The 25922-nt window shown below is 45.1% G+C and overlaps 1 protein-coding gene across 1 annotated transcript in view; it reads left to right on the plus strand.

The window, feature by feature from the left end:
• ALK (ALK receptor tyrosine kinase) overlaps positions 1 to 25922 on the plus strand; it is a gene marked incomplete in the record, with an annotated part of 645074 nt that overhangs the window by 454741 nt on the left and 164411 nt on the right. The window contains 3 exon segments of the mRNA XM_073628762.1: positions 4667 to 4836; positions 7926 to 8020; positions 19748 to 19885. Coding sequence (XP_073484863.1) covers positions 4667 to 4836; positions 7926 to 8020; positions 19748 to 19885 — 403 coding nt within the window.

Genomic DNA, 25922 nt, shown 5'->3' on the forward strand with positions numbered 1-25922 from the left:
GGGCACAGCAGGCGTACAGACCCAGGTACTCAGCACAGGGATGGTGGGAACCCCTCATAATAGGCACAGTAGGTGTACAGACCTGGAACTCAACACAGGGGTGGTGGAAACACCTCATAATAGGCACAGCGGGTGTACAGACCCAGAAACAGCACAGGGATGGTGGAAACCCCTCATAATGGACACCACAGGTGTACAGACCCAGTAATTCCGCACAGGGATGGTGGAAAGCCCTCATAATAGGCACAGCGGTGTGCAAACCTGGGAACTCAGCACAGGGATGGTGAAAGCTCCTTATAATGGGCACAGAAGGTTTATAGACCCAGGAAATCAGCACAGGGATGGTGGAAACCCCTCATAATGGGCACAGCAGATGTTCAGACCCGGGAACTCAGCACAGGAATGGTGGGGGCTCCTCATAATGAGCACAGTAGGTGTACAGACATGGGAACTCAGAACAGGGATGGTGGGAAACCCTCATAATGGGCACAGAAGGTGTACAGACCTGGGCACTCAGCACAGGGATGGTGTATAGGCCCAGGGACTCAGCACAGGTTTGGTGAGAGCTCCTTATAATGGGCCCAGTAGGTGTACAGACCTGGGAACTCAGCACAGAGATGGTTCGTAGAGCTACCTGAGATTATAGGGTTTCTGAAACCACCTGAAGTTAAAGGTTTTCCGGACCACCTGGAGCTGAGATTTGGAAATCTGCCTGAAGTTGAGGGGTTCCTGGAGCCTCATGGAGCTCAAGGGTTTGAGGATCCACCTAGAGCTGTGTAGAGCTGAAGGGCTTCTGGAGCCTCCTGGAGCTGAAGGGTTTGGGGATCCACCTGAAGCTGTATAGAGCTGAATCTGATCAGATTTGTGAAGCTGCCTAGAGCTGGATTTGTGGAGCCACCTTGATGGAAAGGGTTTTTTGAGTTTCCTGGGGCTGAATGATAATATAGGTTCTAGATACTGGTGCAGCTAGTCCAGAATTGGAGCTTACAAACACAGCACAATGTGAACTATTCTCTAAAGCAGGGTTTCTTGAAGAACCTTAGGTATATAGTTACTTTTAGCAGAGGGTTCCCTGAGACCAGAATGTGTATTTCAAGGGTCCCTCTGTGTTAAAAAGGTTGAGAAAGGCTGATCTAGATAGAAAGGTGTTTCTCCTCTGAGGAGGCTAACATAGACGGAGGTACAGCGTATAGATGCATCTCAGAGATCTTTGGTGTGTCCTAGGCTTGCTACCTCTCTGATCATGGTGAGGGCACCATACAACAGATAATCCATTTTTTTAAGGTTGGGTGCTGCTAACCCTATGCTCAATAACGGCAAAGAGGGCACCAAGCCAGGGGTTTCCCTGAGACTGGAAAGTTATTTTAAGGGTTTCTCTGTGTTAAAAAGGTTGAAAAAGGATGATCTAGATAGAAAGGTGGTCCTTTCTAACATAGATGGAGGTACAGTGTAAAGATGCATCTCAGAGATCTTTGGTGTGTCCTAGACTTGCTACCTCTCTGATCATGGTGAGAGCACCATACAACAGATAATACATTTTGTTTTTAAGGTTGAGAGCAGAACAATCGTGTTTTTGAGCAAAGTGACCATTCTTATTAGGTGCTCCTAACCCTATGCTCAATAATGGCGAAGAGGGCACCAAGCCAGGGGTTTCCCTGAGACCAGAAAGTTATTTCAAGGGTTCCTCTGTGTTAAAAAGGTTGAGAAAGGCTGATCTAGATAGAAAGATGGTCCTTTCTAACATAGATGGAGGTATAGTGTAAAGATGCATCTCAGAGATCTTTGGTGCATCCTAGGCTTGCTACCTTCCTGATCATGGTGAGGGCACCATACAACAGATAATCCATTTTTTAAGGTTGGGTGCTCCTAACCCTATGCTCAATAACGGCAAAGAGGGCAAGCGCCAGGGGTTTCACAGAGACCGGAAAGTTATTTTAAGGATTCCTCTGTGTTAAAAAGGTTGAGAAAGGCTGATCTAGATAGAAAGGTGGTCCTTTCTAACATAGATGGAGGTACAGTGTAAAGATGCATCTCAGAGATCTTTGGTGTGTCTTAGGCTTGCTACCTCTCTGATCATGGTGAGGGCACCATACAACAGATAATACATTTTTGTTTTAAGGTTTGAGCAGAACAGTCTTGTTTTTGAGCAAAGTGACCATTCTTGTTAGGTGCTCCTAACCCTATGCTCAATAACGGCGAAGAGGGCACCACGCCAGGGGTTTCTCTGACACCGGAAAGTTATTTCAAGGGTTCCTCTGTGTTAAAAAGGTTGAGAAAGGCTGATCTAGATAGAAAGATGGTCCTTTATAACATAGATGGAGGTACAGTGTAAAGATGCTTCTCAGAGATCTTTGGTGTGTCTTAGGCTTGCTACCTCCCTGATCATGGTGAGGGCACCATACAATAGATAATCCATTTTTTTTAAAGGTTGGGAGCAGAACAGTCGTGTTTTTGAGCAAAGTGACCATTCTTATTAGCTGCTCCTAACCCTATGCTCAATAATGGCGAAGAGGGCACCAAGCCTGGGGTTTCCCTGAGAGTTATTTCAAGGGTTCCTCTGTGTTGCAAAGGTTGAGAAAGGCTGCTGTAGAGACCCAAGGATGTACAGAATAGATGTTTTTTTCCCAAGGTCTCTGCCCCAAAAAAAAGACAATATCTTTTCATTTTATCTGCTTTAAAAGGTGCATTGTCAGACCATCTCAATAAGCTTTTGTTCTCGGAGAAGATTCAGAAAAAAAAAAAAAACTGTCTATTAAGCAGAAGCTATTTTGGTGTCAAGTTTAACAAAATCAGATTACTTCTCCTCCTGCATCAGCATCTATCGCGGCTCTATAGAAATATAGTTATTGAGCGGGGTGCTGGGGCCGCTGCGCGCAGGAACGTGGACATTTCAATTTGCCTCCGGTCTTTCCATTTGGACAGTGAATTTTGTGCTGCTTTCATGGTGTCTTTGGAAATATGGCTTTCGACAGATATTGTAACATAGATGAAGCTGACAAATGGGGGAAAAGCAGAAAGACTTTTGACTCCGGCTATTGTCCAAACGTGTTACAAAGGCTCAGCACTTATATAATATAATAGTAATAAAAAAAAAATAAGTTAAAAGGCAAGCTGCAGTGCAGTTTTACTGAGCGCATTTTTTTTTTTTTTTTCATTGCTGCATTGCTGTTTTTACCATAAAGCCCAACTCCACTTCCAAGAAAAAATCAGCTCAGCAGTGCTTACAACTAAAAAAAAAACTAAAAAAAAGCCTTTTGCTGCAATGCTCACCTCCTCTCTGGCACTGTTCCTCTCAGAAATTCCTCTCCATCTTGCTGCTGTTGAATGATCATTCAGCCCATTTCTTTTGAGCCCAGAGCATCAAGGATCCGCCTTCTAAGGGGTGTGTCAGCACTCCGCCCTTGGCTCACATGACTCCGACATGCGAGCGTCTTTCGGCGAGTAAATCTTTATATATTAAAAATTTGGGTTTCATTCATAGAAAAAGTTTTTATACTTACAAAAAAGTATCAAAAATTTACACATAATAAAAGTGAGGTACAATAAAGCTCATAGGTCACGCTGTCTTTCTGTTAAAGTCAGCATGCAGAAGTTGCAAATTCCAACGCGTTTCAGAGTTCTAAGACTCCTTCCTCAGGGTGTTAGACATGTGCAGCTCGTTTAGTTCTGAATCGAAATTTGGTCAAATTTTCGTTTTTCGGAAATTTTGGATGTATCCGAATCTCCAAATTACAATAGTACAGAATTTAAACAAATCTGAAATAACGAAAAAAAAAATTGAGATGAAGGGCTTCTGGAGCCTCTTGGAGCTGAAGGGTTTGGGGGATCCACCTGAAGCTGTATAGAGCTGAAGCTGAACAGATTTGTGGAGCTGCCTAGAGCTGGATTTGTGGAGCCAACTTGGTGGAAAGGGGTTTTTGGGCTTCCTGGGGCTGAATGATAATTTATATAATATATGAATCCGAAATAACGAAAAAAAAAAAAAAAAATTCAGGCGAAATTTGAATCAATTTTGAATACTTTTCGAATTGGAATAATTTTCAAATTCGAATTTGAAAAGTTTTACGATTCAAATAGGTTTTCCAATTTCCAAAGAGAATAAAAAAAGAAATTGAAAATAAAGTAATAGAATAGAAAAAAATTAATAGACTAGAAATGGTCTTTAAGCTTTTCTGGATATTTTATGAGGATGATGCCTCCTTTGGTGAGTTGATATGAGGATCACCACGCATAAATGTTGGATTTATGTTGAACAAAGCCTGCTGTGTATAGAGCCCAGTAGCTAAAGCTGATGTTTACATATACAAGTGAACTAGTCAGAACAGTGACTCCTGAGTGCAAATATTACTTCCAGCTCTGGTTGTGTCCATTTTGTAGAGATCCTGTGCAGAGATAAATATGAGGGCTGTCGCCAATTATCTCTGGCCTTTTGAAAATACTAGTTGCCTGGCTATCTGTTCAGTCAAAGACATCAGAAAGACCATAGGACTCAGAATCTATTTGTTCTAGATCAGTGACTCAAGAACTACTGAAAGCCATTGGATCAGCCTGGTAGTCAGGCTAGCTTTTTCCGGTGAAGGGGTCAGCAGCGGAACACTCTGTATGTAAACTGGAAGCTTCTCAAAAGAAGAATATATTACTGTAAGTTTCTTCTGTTTTGTTCCAGCTGGGAATGTCTTTTCTTCTGGACGGCTTCCTGCATGGCGACATATCGGTCCGGCTTCACGATAATCGAACTGGCAGGGCAAAATACAGAACTCTCTGGCATTTCACCAATGGGGAGGGACTGAAAGTCTGGCAGCATTTGGTGCTCCCCCTGCAGGATGTAATGGAGAGGTGCGTGTCATTGTGCCCACCCGCCGGATGAGTACAGAAAAATAGTCAGCAAGTTTCAGAATGGTTCCAGATAAAAAGGTCCTCTTGTTGGACATGGTCACCAATGTCCAGAGATGGACAGAGGAGGGGGACAGGAATAAGTAAAAAAGTTATTAAAGTCTTTAATTGTAGATAATTGATGCCGCCCCTACTAACCGTGCCACCCTAGGCACTGGTTCACATGCCACTATGGTACACACAGCTGATATTACCCAGGGTTTAAGCTCTAAGAAGGTGTTGACTATTTCGTGGTTACAATCAAAGGGCATTATGGGTAGTGAATGATGAGCAGAGAAGAGTGTACCAGTAAACTAAACATCGATGTGCAGTAAATATGTGTCCGACATGGGTTCCTTCCCCATCCTCAGCACAGGTCTCCTGCCTATTCTCAGCATGGATCCCGTCCTCATCCTCTTTATGGGTTCCCTCCCTATCCTCATTATGGGTTCCCTCCCTATCCTCACCATGGGAGCCCCCTTCTTATTCTTAGCACAATCCACCCTCCATTCTCAGCACAGGTCTCCACCTCATCCTCAGCAAGAACCCCCTCCCCCCCATCCCACCCTTTACACTGGGCCCTTTCCCATACTAAGCATGGGTCCCCACCCCACTCCCTGTATTGGGTCTCTTCCCATACTAAGCATGGGTCCCCACCCCACTCTGTACTGGACCCCATCCCATACTAAGGATGGGTCCCCACCCCACTCTCTTTACTGGGCCCCTTCCCATACTGAGCATGGGTCCCCACCCCATTCTCTGTACTGGACCCCATCCCATACTAAGGATGGGTCCCCACCCCACTCTCTGTACCGGACCCCATCCCATACTAAGGATGGGTCCCCACCCCACTCTCTGTGCTGGGCCTCTTCCCATACTAAGCATGGGTCCCCACCTCACTCTCTGTACTGGACCCCATCCCATACTAAGGATGGGTCCCCACCCCATCCTCTGCACTGGGCCCCATCCCATACTAAGTATGAGTCCCCATCCCACCCTTTGCACTGGCCCCCTCCCCAAACTAAGAATGGGTCCCCACCCCACCCCCTGCACTGGGCCCCATCCTATACTAAACATGGGTCCCCACCCCACTCTCTGCACTGGGCCCCTTCCCATACTAAGGATGGGTCCCCACTCCACCCTCTGCACTGGGCCCCATCCCATACTAAGCATGGGTCCCCACCCCACTCTCTGCACTGGGCCCCTTCCCATACTAAGCATGGGTCCCCATGCCACCCTCTGCATTGTGCCCCATCCCATACTAAGCATAGGTCCCCACCCCACCCTCTGCACTGGGCCCCTTCCCATACTATACATGGCTCCCCACCCCATTCTCTGCACTGGGCACCTTTTCATATTAAGAATGGGTCCCCACCCAACCCAGTGCACTGGTCCCCTCCCCAAACTAAGAATGGGTTCCCACCCTCTGCACTGGGCCCCATCCCATACTAAGCATGGGTCCCCACTCCACCCTCTGCACTGGGCCCCTTTCCGTACTTAGAATGGGTCTCCACCCCACCCTCTGCACTGGGCCCCATCCCATACTAAGAATGGGTCTCCATCCAACCCTCTGCACTGGACCCCATCCCATACTAAGCATGGGTCCCCATTCCACCCTCTGCACTGGGCCCTTCCCATAATAAGGATGCGTCCCCACCCTCTGCACTGGCTCCCTTCCCATACTAAGTATGAGTCCCCATCCCACCCTCTGCACTGGGCCCCATCCCATACCTAGCATGGTTCTTACCCCACCCTCTGCACTGGGCCCCTTCCCATACTAAGTATGAGTTCCCACCCCACTCTCTGCACTGGCCCCCTTCCCATACTAAGCATGGGTCCCCATGCCACCCTCTGCATTGTGCCCCATCCCATACTAAGCATAGGTCCCCACCCTCTGCACTGGGCCCCTTCCCATACTGTACATGGCTCCCCACCCCACTCTCTGCACTGGGCCCCTTTTCATATTAGGAATGGGTCCCCACCCCACCCAGTACACTGGTCCCCTCCCCAAACTAAGAATGGGTCCCCACCCTCTGCACTGGGCCCCATCCCATACTAAGCATGGGTCCCCACTCCACCCTCTGCACTGGGCCCCTTTCCGTACTTAGAATTGGTCTCCACCCCACCCTCTGCACTGGACCCCATCCCATACTAAGAATGGGTCCCCATTCCACCCTCTGCACTGGGCCCTTCCCATAATAAGGATGCGTCCCCACCCTCTGCACTGGGCCCCTTCCCATACTAAGTATGAGTCCCCATCCCACCCTCTGCACTGGGCAACATTCCATACTAAGCATGGGTCCCTACCCCATCCTTAACACGAGTACCCATGCTATCCACAGAAGGGTCCCCTCCCCATCCTCATGGTGGGTCCACAGTAGGGATGAGTCAAGTAGTTCAGCAAAATTGATTCCACCAAGAAAGTATTGATTTAGTCACCAGTATACTTTTGTTAATGTAGAAAACTCCCAATTTGGCTGCTTGGGTGAAACTTGCTTGAAAAGAAATTTAAGAAAATCTCCATCTACTGAAATGAGTTTCTGTATACCTTTAGAGTTATTTAAAGCCCAGTGTACCCTTACAAACCAACAAAAAACATTTTAATATCACCTTTCCCATGGCCTCTTATGTATTTTACTAAAATGAATACATTTTGTCAAAATGTTAATGATCTGTGGATTTGGAAGCTCCCAGTTTTGCTAATTTCTAGTTTTTTCCACATCCTGAGGACAGTTCCCATACCTATGTTCAACATGGTTCCCCAGCCCAGTCTCAACATGCGTCTCCTCTCCGTCCTCGGGATAGGTCCTATTCCCATTCTCATTGACCAACAGGGCCAACATCCCAGCAAGGACCTGGAACAAAATCTGTTTTTCTGGATTAGGGTGGCAAGAGAGGGTTGAGGACAACCGGACCATGTATATAAGGGGCATGTGATGGGAATGTTAGAACGATAGGAACATGGATGGAAATATGGAGGGTTCAGTTTTGCCTTTACAGAGCAGCTGACTTTGTTCACCCTTTTACCTAGTCTTTCTGGTCCATTCACACAGGTTCTGGTTGGAAATCCGTGCCTCCTGGTCCAAGGACTCAGACTCCATCATTGCATTTGACAATGTGTCCCTCAGCTTGGGCTGCTATCTAACAAGTAAGTGCCTCATTTTTTGTATGTAAATGTATGTATCTATCTATCTACTGTATCTATCTTTTTATCAATAATTATACTTTTTTTCTTTTTGGATTTGTTTCGTACGTTATTAGACATCAGAAGTGAAATTGTTAGGATATCATCTAGTCACTGCTAGGAGGGGGAGCTAAGCTGCTGAAATTACATTTGATTTCAATGCCATTATAAAATGTAATGCAAATACAATTGATACCAATGCCATTCTCTGCATCATTTTACTGTGAGCATACAATGCCATGATGGTGACTAGGGTAGAGCCAACCCTTTGGGTCTGGTATGGATTTTAAGTGGAACCCTGCACCAAAATTAAAAAAAAACATTTGGCGCGGGGAACCCCTCCAAAATCCACACCAGACCCTTATCCGAGCATGCAGCCTAGAGGACAAGATGGGGGTGGAGGGCGAGCGAGCGCTGCCCTCCTCCTGAACCATACCAGGTCACATGCCCTCGACATGGGGAGGGTGCTTTGGGTCCCCCCCAAAGCACCTTGTCCCCATGTTGATGGGGACAAGAGCCTCATCCCCACAACTTTTTCCCGGTGGTTGTGGGGGTCTGCGGGTGGGGGGGCTTATCGGAATCTGGAAGCCCCCTTTAACAAGGGGGCCTTCAGATTTGCCCCCCCCACCTATGTGAATGGGTATTGGGTACATTGTACACCTACCCATTCACCAACAAAAGTGTCAAAAAGTAAAAAACACAAAAGACAGTTTTTTTTACAATTGCTTTATTGTAGTAGTGTACCGCGATGTCCATCCATCTTCAATGATAGGGCTGACTGACCCGAAAAACAGAAAAAAAAAGCTCTGCCTCGATTTGAGGCGTCCTGCCGACTGCTGTCTTTTCGCGGTGACAGCTTATATAAAGGCAAGGGCGGGGCCACCCGCTGAAGTAACTGGATGACCCCCCCCCGGATGGCACATGACGTCAGAAGGGGTGGGGTCACTCGGTTAGGTCACCAGGTGGCCCCGCCCTTGCCTTTTATAACAGCTGTCACAGCGAAAAGACAGCAGTCGCCGGGATGCCTCCCATTAAAGCGGAGCTTTATTTTTTTTCTATTTTTCGGGTCCGTTGGCACCATGATTGAAGAAGGATGGACATCGCGGATCACTTTTTTTTGTTCTTTTTTAATAAAGGAATTGTCAAAAACTGTGTATTGTGGTTTTTACTTTTTGACACTTTTGGTGAATGGGTAGGGGTACAATGTAGGGGGGGGTGGGATCTGGGGGCCCCCTTGTTAAGGGAGCTTCCAGATTCTGATAAGCCCCCGCCCACAGACCCCCACAACCACCGGGCAAGGGTTGTGGGGATGAGGCCCTTAACCCCATCAACATGGGAACAAGGTGCTATGGGGGGGGGGCCTAAGCACCCTCCCTATGTTGAGGGTAAGCTTACTGGTATGGTTCAGAAGGGGGGGCGTTCGCTTGTCCCCCCTATCCTGGCCTGCCAGGCTGCTTGCTCGGTATAAGGGTCTGGTACAAATTTTGGGGGTACCCCTGCGCCATTTTTTTTTTACATTTTGGCACGGGGTTCCTCTTAAAAGCCATACCATTTCAGGTCTGGTATGGATTTTGGGGGGGACTCCCACGCCATTTTTATTTCTAATTTTGGCGTGGGGTTCCCCTTAACCACTTCAATATACTGTGTTATATATACTACACTGACTGAATATAGATTCAACACTGAATATTTAGTCTACACTAAATGCAGAGTGTATATACAGTATCTCACAAAAGTGAGTACACCCCTCACTTTTTTTTGTAAATCTTTTCTTCTATCTTTTCATGTGACAACACTGAAGAAATGACACTTGTCTACAATGTAAAGTAGTGAGTGTACAGCTTGTATAACAGTGTAAATTTGCTGTCCCCTCAAAATAACTCAACACACAGCCATTAATGTCTAAACCGCTGGCAACAAAAGTCAGTACACCCCTAAGTGAAAATCTCCAAATTGAAAAGATATAATAGAATATTTACAAAAATGTGACTGAGGGGTGTACTCACTTTTGTGAGATACTAACTAACCTGCCTGCCTAATCTAGCTCAATTTATCTCCGTCCACACACTATACATGGTGGCTATGTAAGCAGCCTTATATAGTGTGGGGCGTGGACTTAGTCCCCCTGAGCCATGATTGGCCAAAGGCACCCTGCCATTGGCCAATTATGGCTCTCCCAGCAGAGCGCGCTGTGATTGGCCAAAGCATGCAGGTCAGGTGCATGCTTTGGCCAGTCACCTGCCATCAATGCACTGCGATCTCACAGTGCATTATGGAGTGTTCCGCAGCGCTCATATTTCCCGGGAACGCCTCATATGTTCGGTTTGTTTGCGAGCAACAAACACCTGATGTTCGAGTCGCACTTACATTCATCTTGAATCGCGGGCTCATCCCTAATGAGAGCACAGCATGGTCAGTTTTCTGGATGTGCTGGGTACTTAGCTTGCTCTCCTCCAATAATCAGACTGGTGCTGACATGCCCCCCCACCCGCACAGCCTTTCACTGGGAACACCAGTGTGCTCCTGGTTTTCTTCCCCCAGCTCTTATGCAGCTGAGAACAGAGGGAATGTGATCACTTATAAAAGAAAAAAAAAGGGGGAAAAAGGGTGTTTATGTTTTTATATCTATACACAAATGTTTTACCTTTTTATTTCTATTTTAAACTGAATGGGCTGTTTTAGGTGAGGGTTTATATATACTTTAATTTCTAAAGGTTTAGGATACATGGTAGGAACGTCAGCTGCTCTACTGCTGCAAGGAAATAAAAGTAGGGGCTCATTTACACTTTCTTCAACTTTCACACATTAAAGTGCTTACAGCTTCAACATGCTTTTTTTATGTGTTTTGATGCTTCAGTGATGCTTTTTTTGAAGCTTTAATGAAGCTTGGTAAATTTCCTGTGTGTGTTGATTCTCTATTTGTTTAAAAGGGGCTCAGTAGTACCCCTACTCAGCAGATCCCCAGTTTATTGGTATCCTTGTTCAGCAGATCCCCCATTCAGTAGTAACCCCCAGCTCTGCTGATCCCCCACTCAGTAGTAACCCCCAGCTCTGCTGATCTCCCACTCAGTAGTTACCCCCAGCTCTGCTAATCCCTCACTCAGTAGTAACCCCCAGCTCTGCTGATCCCTCACTCAGTAGTAACCCCCAGCTCTGCTGATCCCCCACTCAGTAGTAACCCCTAGCTCTGCTGATCCCTCACTCAGTAGTAACCCCCAGCTCTGCTGATCCCCCACTCAGTAGTAACCCCCAGCTCTGCTGATCTCCCACTCAGTAGTTACCCCCAGCTCTGCTGATCTCCCACTCAGTAGTTACCCCCAGCTCTGCTAATCCCTCACTCAGTAGTAACCCCCAGCTCTGCTAATCCCTCACTCAGTAGTAACCCCCAGCTCTGCTGATCCCCCACTCAGTAGTAACCCCCAGCTCTGCTGATCCTCTGGTTTGTCTCCAGTCCCGGCTCACCTACCACTGTATTGCTCCCATGCTGCTCACCACATGTGACATTGGTTAGTTTCTCCCGCTCCGGTCCCCCAGCTCTGCTGATCTTCTGTCACTTAGTCCTCTCTCTCCAGTCTCCACTCACCTTCTGCTGAAGCGTTTCCATGTTGCACACTATGTGTGCCGTCTGCTAGTTGCTCCGCTCCAGTCCAGGCCCCGTTCATCTTCCTGCTGCTTCACGCTGCACACCAGTGATGATGTCTGCACCAGGCATTCCCAGAATACATTGCCAACCCCCCCCCCCCCCCGACGGGGAAATTTACTGGCAGGACGCCAAAATTTACAAACAGGACCTGCTGACAAAAAACATAAAATTTACTGACAGAGCCACTTTTTTTTATTGCCACTGCAAAAAAAGTACCTAAAATGGCAGTTTTCAGTGCTAAGCAGTGCAAATATCAAATATTTAAACTATAAACACATAGCTAGTGCTATTAGCAATGTGTTTAAGTTCAACAAAAGTAAAAAAACATATTTCTCCATTGGCATGAAGGTCAGGTTACTGTAACCCAGCACAGAGTCCCTCCTTACATCAGAGTCTGGGAACTCTTATGTAAAGGGGGACGCTGCAGATCATGATCTATAATATGAAAGATGATGTTAAATAGATGCCTAACATGTCACGCTTTAAGATTGCACTTGTGGAATGACATGTAAATAGACAGCGCAGCACTGATGATAAGTCTATATATCAAAAATACACCAATGTGTGATATCTTCAATGGTGCCAAAATATGGTGAACATGCAGGTGACTTTGTGGGTAAACCTTCAACAATGGCAAAAATGGCCGCTCACCTCCCAGAGTGGACCCTTGATTACCCGCTTGCCGACCAGCGCACGCCGATGTACGTCGACAGAATGGCGCTGGTAGGCAAAAGGGCGTACAGGTACGTCCCCTTTAAGAAGCGGTGTTGTGGGCGTAGGCCCGCCACAGTCTCAATGACCGCGGGTCCCGCGTACTCGATGTCCGCCGGGTGCCCGCGATCGTGTCATGGAGAGGTATAACAGGGAAATGCTTTCGTAAACGAAGCATTTCCCCGTTCTGCCAAGTGACAGGACAGGGATCACAGCTCTCTCTCATCGGGAGCGGTGATCGCTGTCCTGTGTGTTGAAGTCCAGCCCCTTAACAGTTAGAATCACTCCCTAGGACACACTTAACCCCTTCACTGCCCCCTAGTGGTTAACCCCCTTCACTGCCAGTCACGTTTACACAGTAATCAATGCATTTTTATAGCACTGATCGCTGTATAAATGCCAATGGTCCCAAAATAGTGTAAAAAAATGTCCGATGTGTCCACCATAATGTCGCAGTCCTGATAAAAAACGCAGATTACCGCTATTACTAATAAAAAAAAAATAGAAATAAAAATGCCATAAAACTATCCCCTATTTTTTAGACGCTATAAATTTTGCGCAAACCAATCAATATACGCTTATTGCAATTTTTTTTTAACAAAAATATGTAGAAGAATACATATCGGCCTAAACTGAGGAAAAAAAAATTTTATATATATTTTTGGGGGATATTTATTATAGCAAAAAGTAAAAAATAATGCGTGGCGCTATTCTTTTGTTTATCGCGCAAAAAATAAAAACCGCAGAGGCAATCAAATACCACCAAAAGAAATCTCTATTTGTGGGAAAAAAAAAGGATGTAAATTTTGTTTGGGTACAACGTCGCACGACCGCGCAATTGTCAGCTAAAGCGACGCAGTGCCGAATCGCAAAAAAGTGCTCTGGTCAGGAAGGGGGTAAAATCCTCCGGGGCTGAAGTGGTTACAGAGAGTCACACACGCTTTCCCTTATGGGGTTTATCAATATATCAGCGGTCAGCCGAGGAAGACTACAGATCCTGATGGATACCTCTTGATAAGCAGAACCGATATCCAAAGTACCGGGTGAGGAAAGCAAAACTCCAGAGTCACATTGAAGATATAAATAAAAACATACATAGTGCTATCTGCAAGCATAGACTTTTATTTTTAAAAAATAGAATAAAACTTAAAATTCAGGCACTGCAAACCCAGTGACTGGTACTCCAGCGTGTATACAATAAGTCAGCGATGGTCGCGGGTGACGTCACGTGCCTTCCGTCCGTACGTACGTGTCCCAGTGGGCGGGACTTTGTCAGCAGATACGGAAATGACGTCGACACACGATTTATATAGCGTAAGCTGTTTGCCATAACAACAAGGAGCCGCATCACATGATACAACACCGTGGCGGAGCAAAACCCCCCCCCCGGACTAATCCCCAGAAGTGTCCCCATATATCCCAATAAAGCTAAAAGTGCCCGCTGCTGAACGGCCTGCAAAGACACCTCGCTTAGTAGATCGATTGGCAATCAAAAATTAAAATAAAGATAAAACAACAGGATTTTCCTTTTGTTCACAGAGCAACCAAAACCCAAAATTAATTTTAAAAAAATTATAAAAAATTGTGATAATTAATAACAAAGGACATGTATATTTATATTTTTAAATATAATAATATAAAATCACACATGACCTAATCCTCGGCCATCCTTTACAATCCAATAATTTTAAAATTATTAGCAATCAGAATTAAATAAAATTAATGTCAAAATCAACATTCAGTCCCGCAGGAAGTCTTATGTATCTCATGTATCTCATGTATCTCATGTATCCAGTACGATTCCCTATGGCTCAACTGGTGAATAAACCCCCCCCCCCTCCAATGTTTGGTGACCCTCTCAATACCCCAAAATCTGAGGCCCTTGGGATTCTGGTTGTGAAACAATTTAGAATGTCGTGATACATTATGGGTTTTTAAACCTTTTTTGATATTATTAACATGTTCTCCTAAGCAGACATGTAGACGTGTGGAAGTCCTTCCAATGTACTGCAACCCACAATCTCATTCCAGCATGTAAACCACCCCAACAGTATTGCATGTGGTCAACTGTTGGATGGTGTACTCTTTGCTGGTTGCTGACGCTAAAAACTTTTTCCGCTTCTTGATTTTAATCTTGTAGTGCTTGCAGGCTGTGCATCGTCCACAAGCATAAAAGCCACCAAGAAATGAAAATAATCTGTTTTCTGAAAGAACTGGGGGATTTAAAACTCCTGAGGCTAAACGATCCCTTAGTGATGGGGCTCTCTTGTATACAAACTGTGGCCGTACCGGTAACACCGGGCCCAACGCTTTGTCTTGGACCAATTTTTTGAAATAATGTTTTCACATTTTTTTTATATTGAGCGTTGTATTCTAACACCATTCTAAAATTATTTCCATCAACATTAGAATCCCTAATCTGATTGGAAACTAATGTCTGTCTGTCTGTCCAACTTCATGACCCTCTCAATTTCTCCATCAAGATTTTGTCTTTCATACCCTTTTCGTTCAAATCTAGAGACCAATACTTGTGACTGACTGCCGAAATCCTCTTCACGAGTTCAATTTCGTCGTAATCTGATAAATTGTCCCCTGGGGATGTTGCACAACTGAGATCGATGGTGGCAACACCCCAGGGGAATGTAAGCATTTCGCTCAGTAGGTTCGAAATAATTGCACAACCTAAAATGTTCTAAATCCTTTAAGATCTCCAAATCTAAAAATACCATCTTTTCATGACTGATGTTCCATGTAAGAGAGAGATATTCTTACTGTTAATATCCAAAGTCTGAATAAACCTATCTAGGTTTGACCTCTCACCTTCCCAAATCATAATAAGATCGTCAATAAATCTCCTATAGCAGACCACTTCAGGGCGACGATGTTTAAAAATGGCTTCTTCCTCCCAGTGGGCCATAAATAAATTGGCCACACTGGGAGCGAAACGAGCCCCCATGGAGGCACCTCTGGTCTGCAGATAATACTCCTTATTGTACCAAAAATAGTTCCTCGATAGAAATTTAAACTGCTCCACAGGAACTCCTGATGTCTCCCAGACAAAGTGGAAGAGCCCATTGGACCGAAGCCCTATATAGCCTCATTATGTCCAATAATGGTGTACAATGAGCTCACCTCAGCCGTGACAAGAATGCTTGACGGTGAACATCTCAATGTTTCTAAAATTGATATGTTTTGTATCTTTTGAGGAAGGCTGGAGTTTTCAGACCTAATGGCTGGAGAAAAGAATCTGTGTATTGGCCCAATCTGGTTTAACCCCCCCCCCCCGTTCTTTTAGAAAACAGTTTATTTTCATTTCTTGGTGGCTTTTATGCTTGTGGACGATGCCAGCCTGCAAGCATTACAAGGTTAACATCAAGAAGCTGAAAAAGTTTTTAGCGTCGGCTACCAGCAAAGAGAGTACACCATCCAACAGTTGATCACATGTGATACTGTTGGGGTGGTTTACATGCTGGAATGAGATTGTGGGTTGCAGTACATTGGAAGGACTTCCACACCTCTACATGTCCGCTTAGGAGGACATGTTAATAATGTCAAAAAAGGTTTAAAAACCCATAATGTATCACAACATTTTTAATTGTTTGGGGTATTGAGAGGGTCACCAAACATTGGAGGGGGGGGGGATTTTATTCACCAGTTGAGCCATAGGAATTAGTACTGGATATATGAGACTTAGGTTTTAATTCCTGTGGGACTGAATGCTGATTTTGACATTAATTGTTTCATTCCTCATTGCTGATAATTTTAAAATTATTGGATTGTAAATGATGGCCGTGGATTAGCTCATGTGTAATTTTATATTATAATTATAAATATAAATTTTTCATGTCCTTTGTTATTAATTATGACAATTTTTTTATTACTTTTTTTTTAATAATTTTGGGTTTTGGTTGTTCTGTGAACAAAGCAAAATAATGTTGTTTAATCTTTATTTTAATTTTTGATTGCCAATCGATCTACTAAGCGAGGCGTCTTTGCAGGCCGTTCGGCAGCAGGCACTTTTAGCTTTATTGGGATATATGGGGACACTTCCGGGGATTAGTCCGGGGAGGTGTTGCTCCGCCCCGGTGTTGTATCATGTGATGCGGCTACTTGTTGTTATGGCAAACGGCTTACCCCATGTTGATGAGGACAAGGGCCCCATCCCCACAACCCTTAGCCGGTGGTTTTGGGGGTCTGCGGGCGGGGGGCTTATCGAAATCTGGAAGCCCCCTTTAACAAGGGGACCCCCAGATCCTGCCCCCCCCCTGTGTGAAATGGTAAAGGGGGTACAAAAGGACCCCTACCATTTCACAAAAAAACTGTCAAAAATGTTAAAAATGACAAGAGACAGTTTTTGACAATTCCTTTATTTAAAGTCTTCTTTTTTCCATCTTCTATCTTCTTTCTTTTTTCTTCCTTCGGTTTCTTCCACCATCTTCTTCTTCCTCCAATCCTCTGCTTCTTTCTCCGGTGTTCCTGTCCGGCATCTCCCTCCGCGGCATCTTCTTCTCTTCATCTTCTTCTCTTCATCTTCTTGTCTTCATCTTCTTTTCGGGCCGCTCCGCATCCATGATTGGATGGGAGGCTCCCTCTGTGTGACGCTTCTCATCTTCTGACTGTTCTTAAATAATGGAGAGCGGGGCCACCCGCTGACCCCGCCTCCCTCTGATGCACGGGGACTTGACGGGGACCTCCCTGTAGCATTCCCTGGGATGCCCCTTTGATGTCACGGGGAAAGCCACAGGGAAGTCCCCGTCAAGTCCCCATGCGTCAGAGGGGGTGGGGTCACTGGGTGACCGTCAGAAGACGAGAAGCGTCACACAGCGGGAGCCTCCCATCCAATCATGGATGCAGAGCGGCCCGAAAAGAAGATGAAGACAAGAAGATGAAGACAAGAAGATGAAGAAGATGAAGAAGATGAAGAGAAAAAGATGAAAAGAGAAGCGTCACACAGCGGGAGCCTCCCATCCAATCATGGATGTGGAGCGGCCCGAAAAGAAGATGAAGAGAAGAAGATGAAGATAAAAAGATGAAGAGAAGAAGATGAAGAGAAGAAGATGCCGCGGAGGGAGATGCCGGACGAGAACACCGGAGAAAGAAGCAGAGGATCGGAGGAAGAAGAAGATGGAGGAAAAAAACGAAGGAAGATAGAAGATGGAAAAAGAAGACTTTAAATAAAAGAATTGTCAAAAACTGTCTCTTGTCATTTTTAACATATTTGACAGTTTTTTTGTGAAATGGTCCCTTACCATTTCACACAGGGTGGGCGGGATCTGGGGGTCCCCTTGTTAAAGGGGGCTTCCAGATTCCAATAAGCCCCCCGCTCGCAGACCCCCACATCCACCGGCCAGGGTTGTGGGGATGAGGCCCTTGTCCTCATCAACATAGGGACAAGGTGCTTTGGTGGGCTACCCCAAAGCACCCTCCCAATGTTGAGGGCATGTGGCCTGGTACGGTTCAGGAGGGGGGGGCGCTTTCTCGTCCCCCCCCTCTTTTCCTGCGGCCTGCCAGTTTGCGTGCTAGGATAAGGGTCTGGTATGGATTTTTGGGGGGACCCCACGCCAATTTTTAAAAAAATTTTTGGCGCGGGGTTCCCCTTAAAATTCAGGTCTGGTATGAATTTTAAGGGGGACCCCTACGTCATTTTTTTTTTTTATTTTGGCGCGGGGTTCCCCTTAATATCCATACCAGACCTGAAGGGCCTAGTATGGAATTTAGGGGGACCCCCACACCAGTTTTTTCTTTTTAATTTTGGTTCGGGGTTCCCCTGTGGGGAAATCCCATGCAGTTTTTATCAACGAACTTTTATGTGTATTGTCGGACCGGCAATTCATTAATAGCCGCGAGTAGTTTTAAATGACTTTTTTTCCTTTGAAATGTCATTTTGCTGTCAGACTGTTCTAAACACGGGAAACATGCGCCCCTTTACAGGCATACTATAGACACCCCCCAGGTACGATATTTAAAGGAATATTACACTTTTATTGTTTCACTTTAAGCATTATTAAAATCACTGCTCCCGAAAAAACAGCCGTTTTTAAAACTTTTTTTTTGCATTGATACATGTCCCCTGGGGCAGGACCCAGGTCCCCAAACCCTTTTTAGGACAATACCATGCAAATTAGCCTTTAAAATGAGCACTTTTGATTTCGAACATTCGAGTCCCATAGACTTCAATGGGGTTCTAAGGTTCGTGCGAAGTTTTGGTCTGTTTGCAAGTTCTGGTGCGAACCGAACTGGGGGGTGTTCGGCTCATCCCTACTGGTAATAGGAATATGGCACGATCAGTCCTCTTTGCAGTGAGGTATGAGGTCAGTAAGACCCCACATCTCACCTCTAGGCTGGGAAGCCTAAAATCAAAAAATAAAAATAAACGATCACAGCTTCCCAGCCGAGGCGGCACCATTTGTTCGAATGCAGAGGGCGGGCGTGACGTCAAAACATCGCGCCCGGCCTGCGGACGATCATAGAGACTCTGGCGACCATCTGGTCTGCCGGAAATTTGTATGATCACCATCCGGGGCCGGCGGATCCGTTCTCTGACTCATCGATGGAAGCGGTGAGTCGGTAGAAGCACCGGAGGGCGGCGGGAGGGGGGGTGTCCCCTCTTGCCACCTGTAAGAACGATCAAGTGACGGAACAGCCACTATGATCGTTCTTATAGTGTAGGGAATCACCGGCTGAAAAAGCCGATATCTGAATGATGCCTGTAGCTGCACCCATCATTCAGATATACCCCCCGCAAACCTTGTACCTTGGGCGTGAAGTAGTTAAAAAGGGTTATTATTATTGCTTTGGTTGTTTTTTCTATATTTATATACTTGTGGAATGGCGCCAAAATTCAGTACCTAAAAATCTCCATAGGCGAAGCTTTAGAAATCATTTACAGGTTACATGTTTAGAGTTACAGAGGAGGTCTAGTGTTATTGCTCTCGTTCTAACGTTCGATACCTCACATATGTGTTTTGAACGCTGTTTTCATATGCTAAAACGAGTCCTTATGCTGGTCAAATTAGTAAACTATTAGAACTAATGAAGGTGCTACAGTGGCTCTGATACTAGCCAGTCCCTCACCAGACACTGACCTCACTGCACGTCCCTGGACATGGGGGATCATTTTTGAAGCGAAGCAAACACAACGTGTGACCAGGACAGGTAAGGTGACCATTTTATTTGATTGGCATTAAGAGAAAATTTGGAAAAGCGTCCAATGCCACATTTTGAAGTAAGTGTAAATGAGCCCTCAAAGTGTATTTACTGGTTTTACCAGATGACACGATATACTGGATTAATAAATAGTGCATTTGTTTGAATCCTCTTGTTCTCTAACACTGCAGGTAACAGCGACTTGGCCACACAGACAGTGTCGTATCTGTCCAGCAATCTTTTAATGGAGAGCAGCATCCACCGGAGGAACGAGACGGGGCATCAGCACCTGGAGGAAGAGTTTTCCACAGTCCAACCTGTCAAGTCAGGTACTCGCACTCATCACCACTGGGTTTTATCTTTAATGGATCCTTGGCCGGTCAAGATAAAGTTATTCCAGCTGGTAGAGTTAGGCTACAATTTCTACAGCTCCCTAAGAAGCACAAAATACAGCGGGGATGGGCAGAGATACTTTGGCCGGTTAATGTGCAAGCAACTACTCAAATACCAAGCTTAGGGTGCAAAGTGGGCAACTCTTTTGAAGCCCATGAAGTTTGGGGACTGGACTCCCTGCCCACGGCTATGTGCCAGCTATGTGCTCACAGCAATCCATTCTAATCTCCATTTTCCATTAAACTGCATCCCTTTTTTATCCTCTTAACTTCGTTTTAAATTGTAGTAGACTTGTTGAAAGAGTAAACATTTTTATTTTTGATAAAAATAAATAAATAAATAGCAACTGAAGGGTTCAGTGGGTCAACCAATTCTAACGTTCTAGGCCGATACCTGGCCAGCATCTCCAAAGCCTCCATAGAAGTCTATGACAACACTTGCTAACAGTACCTGAAGTTTTTGAGGGGCTTTTATTATTAGCTTTGCTTTGTTTTGGAGGTATTGCAGGTATGGAATATCCCAGGATGCACTGGGAAACCAACAAGCGAACCGGAAAGATGTCATCAGCAATCACTTCTGCTTCATGTGTATAAATTCTGGAAGTGTCTTGTGTAGATGTCACATCTGGTGTGGAGCAGCAGGAAGGTGAGCGGACTGGTGAGCAGGCATAGAGTGGAGCAACTAGCAGATGGCACACCTGGTGTGCAACATGGGAATGCTCTAGCAGAGGATGAGCGGAGACCAGAGAGAGTGGACTGAGCAGCAGAGGATCAGCAGAGCTGGGGGACCAGAGCAGGAAAAACTAGCTTGGTGCAGCATGGGAGCAAGTTAGTCGGAGGTGAGCGGGGACCAAAAGAGGAGGATCAGCAAACCAGAGAATCAGCAGAGTTGTGGGTTACTTCTGAGTGGGGGATCAGCAGAGCTGTGGGTTACTACTAAGTGAGGGATCAGCAAAAATGGGGGTTACTACTGAGCAGGGGATCTGCGTAACGAGAGTACTAATAAGCTAGGGTTCTGCTGAACAAGGGTACTAGTAAGCTGGGGATCTTCTGAACAGGGGTACTAATGAACTGGGGATCTGCTGAGTGGGGGTACTATTGGGCCCCTTTAAAACAAATAGAAAATCAACACACAGAGGGCTTCAAAAAAGTGTCACTGATGCATGTTGAAGAGGTAGGTACTGTGTTTCCCCAAAAATAAGACCTACCCTGAAAATAAGACCTGTGATATTTGGGGAGGCCTGCAATATAAGCTCTAACCCGAAAATAATCCCTAGTTTAAAGTGGTTGTAAACTGCTAGAAGCCTCTCTATTACAGTATTATATAATGTAAACTGTTTATGTTTCTGTAATCGAATCTGTAGACAAATACCTTCGGTACAGCGCCGTGCAGCGCTCAGCTGATCTCCTCCTCTTCTTCTGCCTATGAGCGGGGGGTCTCGGCCCCCCTCCCTCTGCAATGCTTGGAACGCGGCGGGCTATGGAAGCATTGAGAATATAGCACATGAGCCCTATCCCGAAAATAAGCCCTACTGTGTTTTTGGTTGCCAAAATTTAATATGAGACCCGGACTTATTTTGGGGGGAAACACAGTACTTTAATGCGAGTTAAAGTCAAAGTAAGTGTAAATGAGCCCTAAGAGTAAAAAAAAGTTATTTACTTTGGGGAAATGCTGTAAAGAATGTGCGGTTGTGCAGGAAGGAGGGGGAGGAAGAATATTAGAGGAAGTTAATTTATTGATGAAAGGTCTGCTTTAATGTATCACAGAGATTAGTCAGGAGATTTCAGGAAAAGGTTCCTTTATTGTTTTAATTGTTTTAATACAATAAAGAAACTTTTTCTGAAGATGTGAAATCTCCTGACTAATCTTTTCGACACATTAATGCCGGGGGCCTCTGCTACACAAAGCCACCTGGGATTTTCGAGATACTTCCCTGACAAAAAATGTGTGGATGGTTGGCAGCTTTGCTGCTCAATCTTGCTTGAACTTGACAGGCTGGATTTAGGCCAGGAAAAGCTCACTTACAGTAACAATAATATTGTTATAACAAAGTAACATAAGAAACCCATATTGTTATGAGAATTCTTTGTCTGGGATGCATCCTATTTAATGGATGAACTGAACCTAGTTACTAAAATCTCATATAAACGTTAATATATGTAATGCTATACCCTTAGAAGCACAAGGCAGCAGCCCTGGAGCCCTGTCCCACGGCTCTGCACCCTCTTGAAGCTCTGTCAGTCCTGTGGGAAGGACTACAATGCCTGTTATGTGGTGGCCAATCAGAATACTCTTGCCCCCCCCCTTTCTTGGGACCGGCTTCCTCCCTAGGCTGCATCGGCAGCCAATCACAGTCCTATTTGGGTCCCCTTCCTCCCTGTACTGCCATCATTGCAAGGAGCAATAATTTGCAGCCGAGGTATATGGCAGGCCAGGCTGCTTAAAGGGACAGCCGGAAAGTGCTACAACCTCCCACCCACCGAAAATCTTTGGTCCTCAATACAAGTTTGTAAATACAAATTTAATTACACAGGACTTAATATCTGCATAGAACTAATTAAAACACAATTCAGCCACCCTCTTTTTGGTGAAACTAGAATTAATTTGCAAAATGGTCTAACGCAAGATACAGGCAGTGGAACTTGCCACCTTGGTGTAGAGGGCAGGAGGAGTCTCTCACCAGTATGGTTTTTTGCGGTACATCAGTGTTGATACCATCTGCTCTCTCTCTGGAGTTACACTTTAATCACCACTTTCAGGGGTGATATTGGGTGTAATGCTATACCCTTAGAAGCACACGGCAGCAACCTCAAGCCCTGTCCCACAGCTCTGCACTCTCTTGAAGCTCTATCAGTCTTGTGGGAAGGCCTACAGTGCCTGCCATGTGGTGGCCAATCGGGATCCTCCTGCCCTCCCATTTCTGGGGGCCCGGCTTCCTCCCTAGGCTGCATCGGCAGCCAATCACAGTCCTATTTGGGTCCCCTTCCTCCCTGTACTGCCATCATTGCAAGGAGCAATAATTTGCAGCCAAGATAAACATCCTGCCAGGCTGCTTAAAGGGACGGCTGACAAGTGCTACACTCTCCCACCCACCATAAATCTTTGGTCCTCAAAATACAAGTTTGTAAATACAAATTTAAATATACAGGATTTAACATCCGCATAGAACTAAGTAAAACACAATTCAGCCACCCTCTTTTGGCTAAACTAGACTTAATTTGCAAAATGGTCTAACGCAAGATACAGGCAGTGGAACTTGCCACCTTGGTGTAGAGGGCAAGAGGTGTCTCCCACCGTTATGGTTTCTTGCAGTACCGCAGTGGTGATACCTTCTGCTCCCTCTGGAGTTACACTTTCATCACCACTTTCAGAGGTGATATTGGCCAGCATAGCAAATGTTCCTGGTTGGCTGACAACCATTGGATTGAATGTCAGTTCGATCTGCAAGTAACCATGGTATGGGTATTTCTCGGCTCCAGTGTCCTGAATCTCTAGGTCCTTGAACTCATGTAGGGGAATGTACTTCAAGTGCTTGCAGTAGAAGTCACTTGGGCACCTTGCTCTAGACTCTGTGCAATTTTTCTCCTTGCCGTGGCCTCTATTATATCTCAGGGGGGCTATTTCTGGAACACAGGTGTGTAGCAGCCTTTATGGGTCCCTATCATTTCTGATAGTAGTCTCCACGCATAACAGATTTATTACTTGTCAAACCTGTGATCTGTTATTTTTTTCACTTCCTGTAAGGCTAGGTTTAGACCTGGGTCTAAACCTGCTGCTTCTATGAAGAGCAATCTACTTTTGGGACCACTTTTCAAAGGGGAATGCATTAAGGTAAAAAGCTGTTAGACTTTAGAACCACTGAAGATGAAGGGGGCAGTTGGAGAGCGCTAAAAACATGGCTCAGCTGCACCTTTATAATGACCCCCAACTGTGCATCTACAGTGCCTTAAAAAAGTATTCATACCCTTGAAATTTTCTACATTTCGTCATGTTACAACAAAGAACATAAATGTACACATGCAGATGTGGCATCTGGCTGGATGCCTTTCCCTGCATGGCTGCCCTCCTTTTGAAGTCTCTGAGTCTGCCAATTAATCTTGAAACTACGTAAGGGTGTCCTGGCCCTAACCCTCTCTCCCAAAGTTCTATTAAGAGAAATAAAAATCTCTTTTGCATTCAAGTGTCTGGCGCCGAATGACTTTAACTACTTTGCACCCACCATGCCTCACAACCCACCATATACAGAAGGATGTCAGCTATCTCTGGTCCTGGAGGTTCTCATTAGACTGAAGGAGGCCTGGGACCTTGCTACACTTTTTTGCAAAATATTTCAAGCTCTGTCAGATTGGATGGAGAGCGTCTATGAACAGCAATTTTCAAGTCTTGCCACAGATTCTCAATGGGATTTAGGTCTGGACTGTGACTGGGCCATTCTAACACATGAATATGCTTTGATCTAAACCATTCCATTGTAGCTCTGGCTGTATGTTTCGGGTCGTTGTCCTGCTGGAAGGTGAACCTCCGCCCCAGTCTCAAGTCTTTTGCAGACTCTAACAGGTTTTCTTTTAAGATTGTCCTGTATTTAGCTCCATTTATCTTCCCATCAACTCTGACCAGCTTTCCTGTTGAAGAAAAGCATCCCCACCACATGATGCTGCCACCACCATGTTTTCATGGTGTGATCAGGGTGATGTGCAGTGTTAGTTTTCCCCCACACATAGCGTTTTGATTTTAGGCCAAACAGTTGAATTTTGGTCTCATCTGACCAGATCACCTTCTTCCACATGTTTGCTGTGTCCTCCACATGGCTTCTCACAAACTACAAACAGGACTTCTTATGACTTTCTTTCACCAATGTCTTTCTTCTTGTCACTCTTCCATAAAGGGCAGATTTGTGGAGAACACGACTAATAGTTGTCCTGTGGACAGATTCTCCCACCTGAGCTGTGGATCTCTGCAGCTCCTCCAGAGTTACCATGGACCTCTTGGCTCTTCTCTGATGAATGTTCTCCTTGCCCGGCCGGTCAGTTTAGGTGGACGGCCATGTCTTGGTAGGTTTGCAGTTGTGCCATACTCTTTCCATTTTCGGATGATGGATTGAACAGAGCTCCGTGAGATGTTCAAACCTTGGGAGATTTTTTTATAACCTAACCCTGCTTTATACTTCTCCACAACTTTATCCCTGACCTGTCTGGTGTGTTCCTTGGCCTTCATAAAAATAAAATATAATTTAATAAATAAAAAATTTAATATTTAATTAGAGCGCATCAATATTTTATTTTTATACTTTACAATAGGGTGCCTGAACATTTATGATGGATAGCAGCTTAATTTTAATTTCAATCACTTGTTTATTTTATTTCCTACCTGTATCATATATTGCCTTTCAGCGCTTGAGTTTTTTGACATTTCACTTCCTTGGCCTTCATGATGCTGTTTGTTCACTAAGGTTCTCTAACAAACCTCTGAGGGCTTTACAGGACGGCTGTATTTATACTGAGCTTAAATTACACACCACACATAGTGGATTATATTTACTAATTAGGTGACTTCTGAAGGCAATTGGTTCCACTAGATTTTAGTTAGGGGTATCAGAGTAAAGGGGGCTGAATACAAATGCCCCCCACACTTTTCACATTTTTATTTGTAAAAAATTTTGAAAACCATTTATCGTTTTCCTTCCACTTCACAATTATGTGCCATTTTGCGTTGGTCTATCACATAAAATCCCAATAAAATAAATTTACGTTTTTGGGTGTCACATGACAAAATGTGGAAAATCTCAAGGGGTATGAATACTTTTTCAAGGCATCGTAAATGAGGCCTTACAGTGGTTAGGACCTACCATATAACACTGCCAGGGGATTATTTTTTTCATATAATGCAGGGCCAGATCTAGCCTGTCTGAAGTGGGGGTACAGTAAAAAATGTCAGGGGGCGGAGGATGGAAGGTCAGCATGGCCGTGTACAGGG

Source organism: Aquarana catesbeiana, linkage group LG04 (assembly GCF_042186555.1).
Source record: "Aquarana catesbeiana isolate 2022-GZ linkage group LG04, ASM4218655v1, whole genome shotgun sequence".
In the NCBI taxonomy this organism is placed as follows: domain Eukaryota; kingdom Metazoa; phylum Chordata; class Amphibia; order Anura; family Ranidae; genus Aquarana; species Aquarana catesbeiana.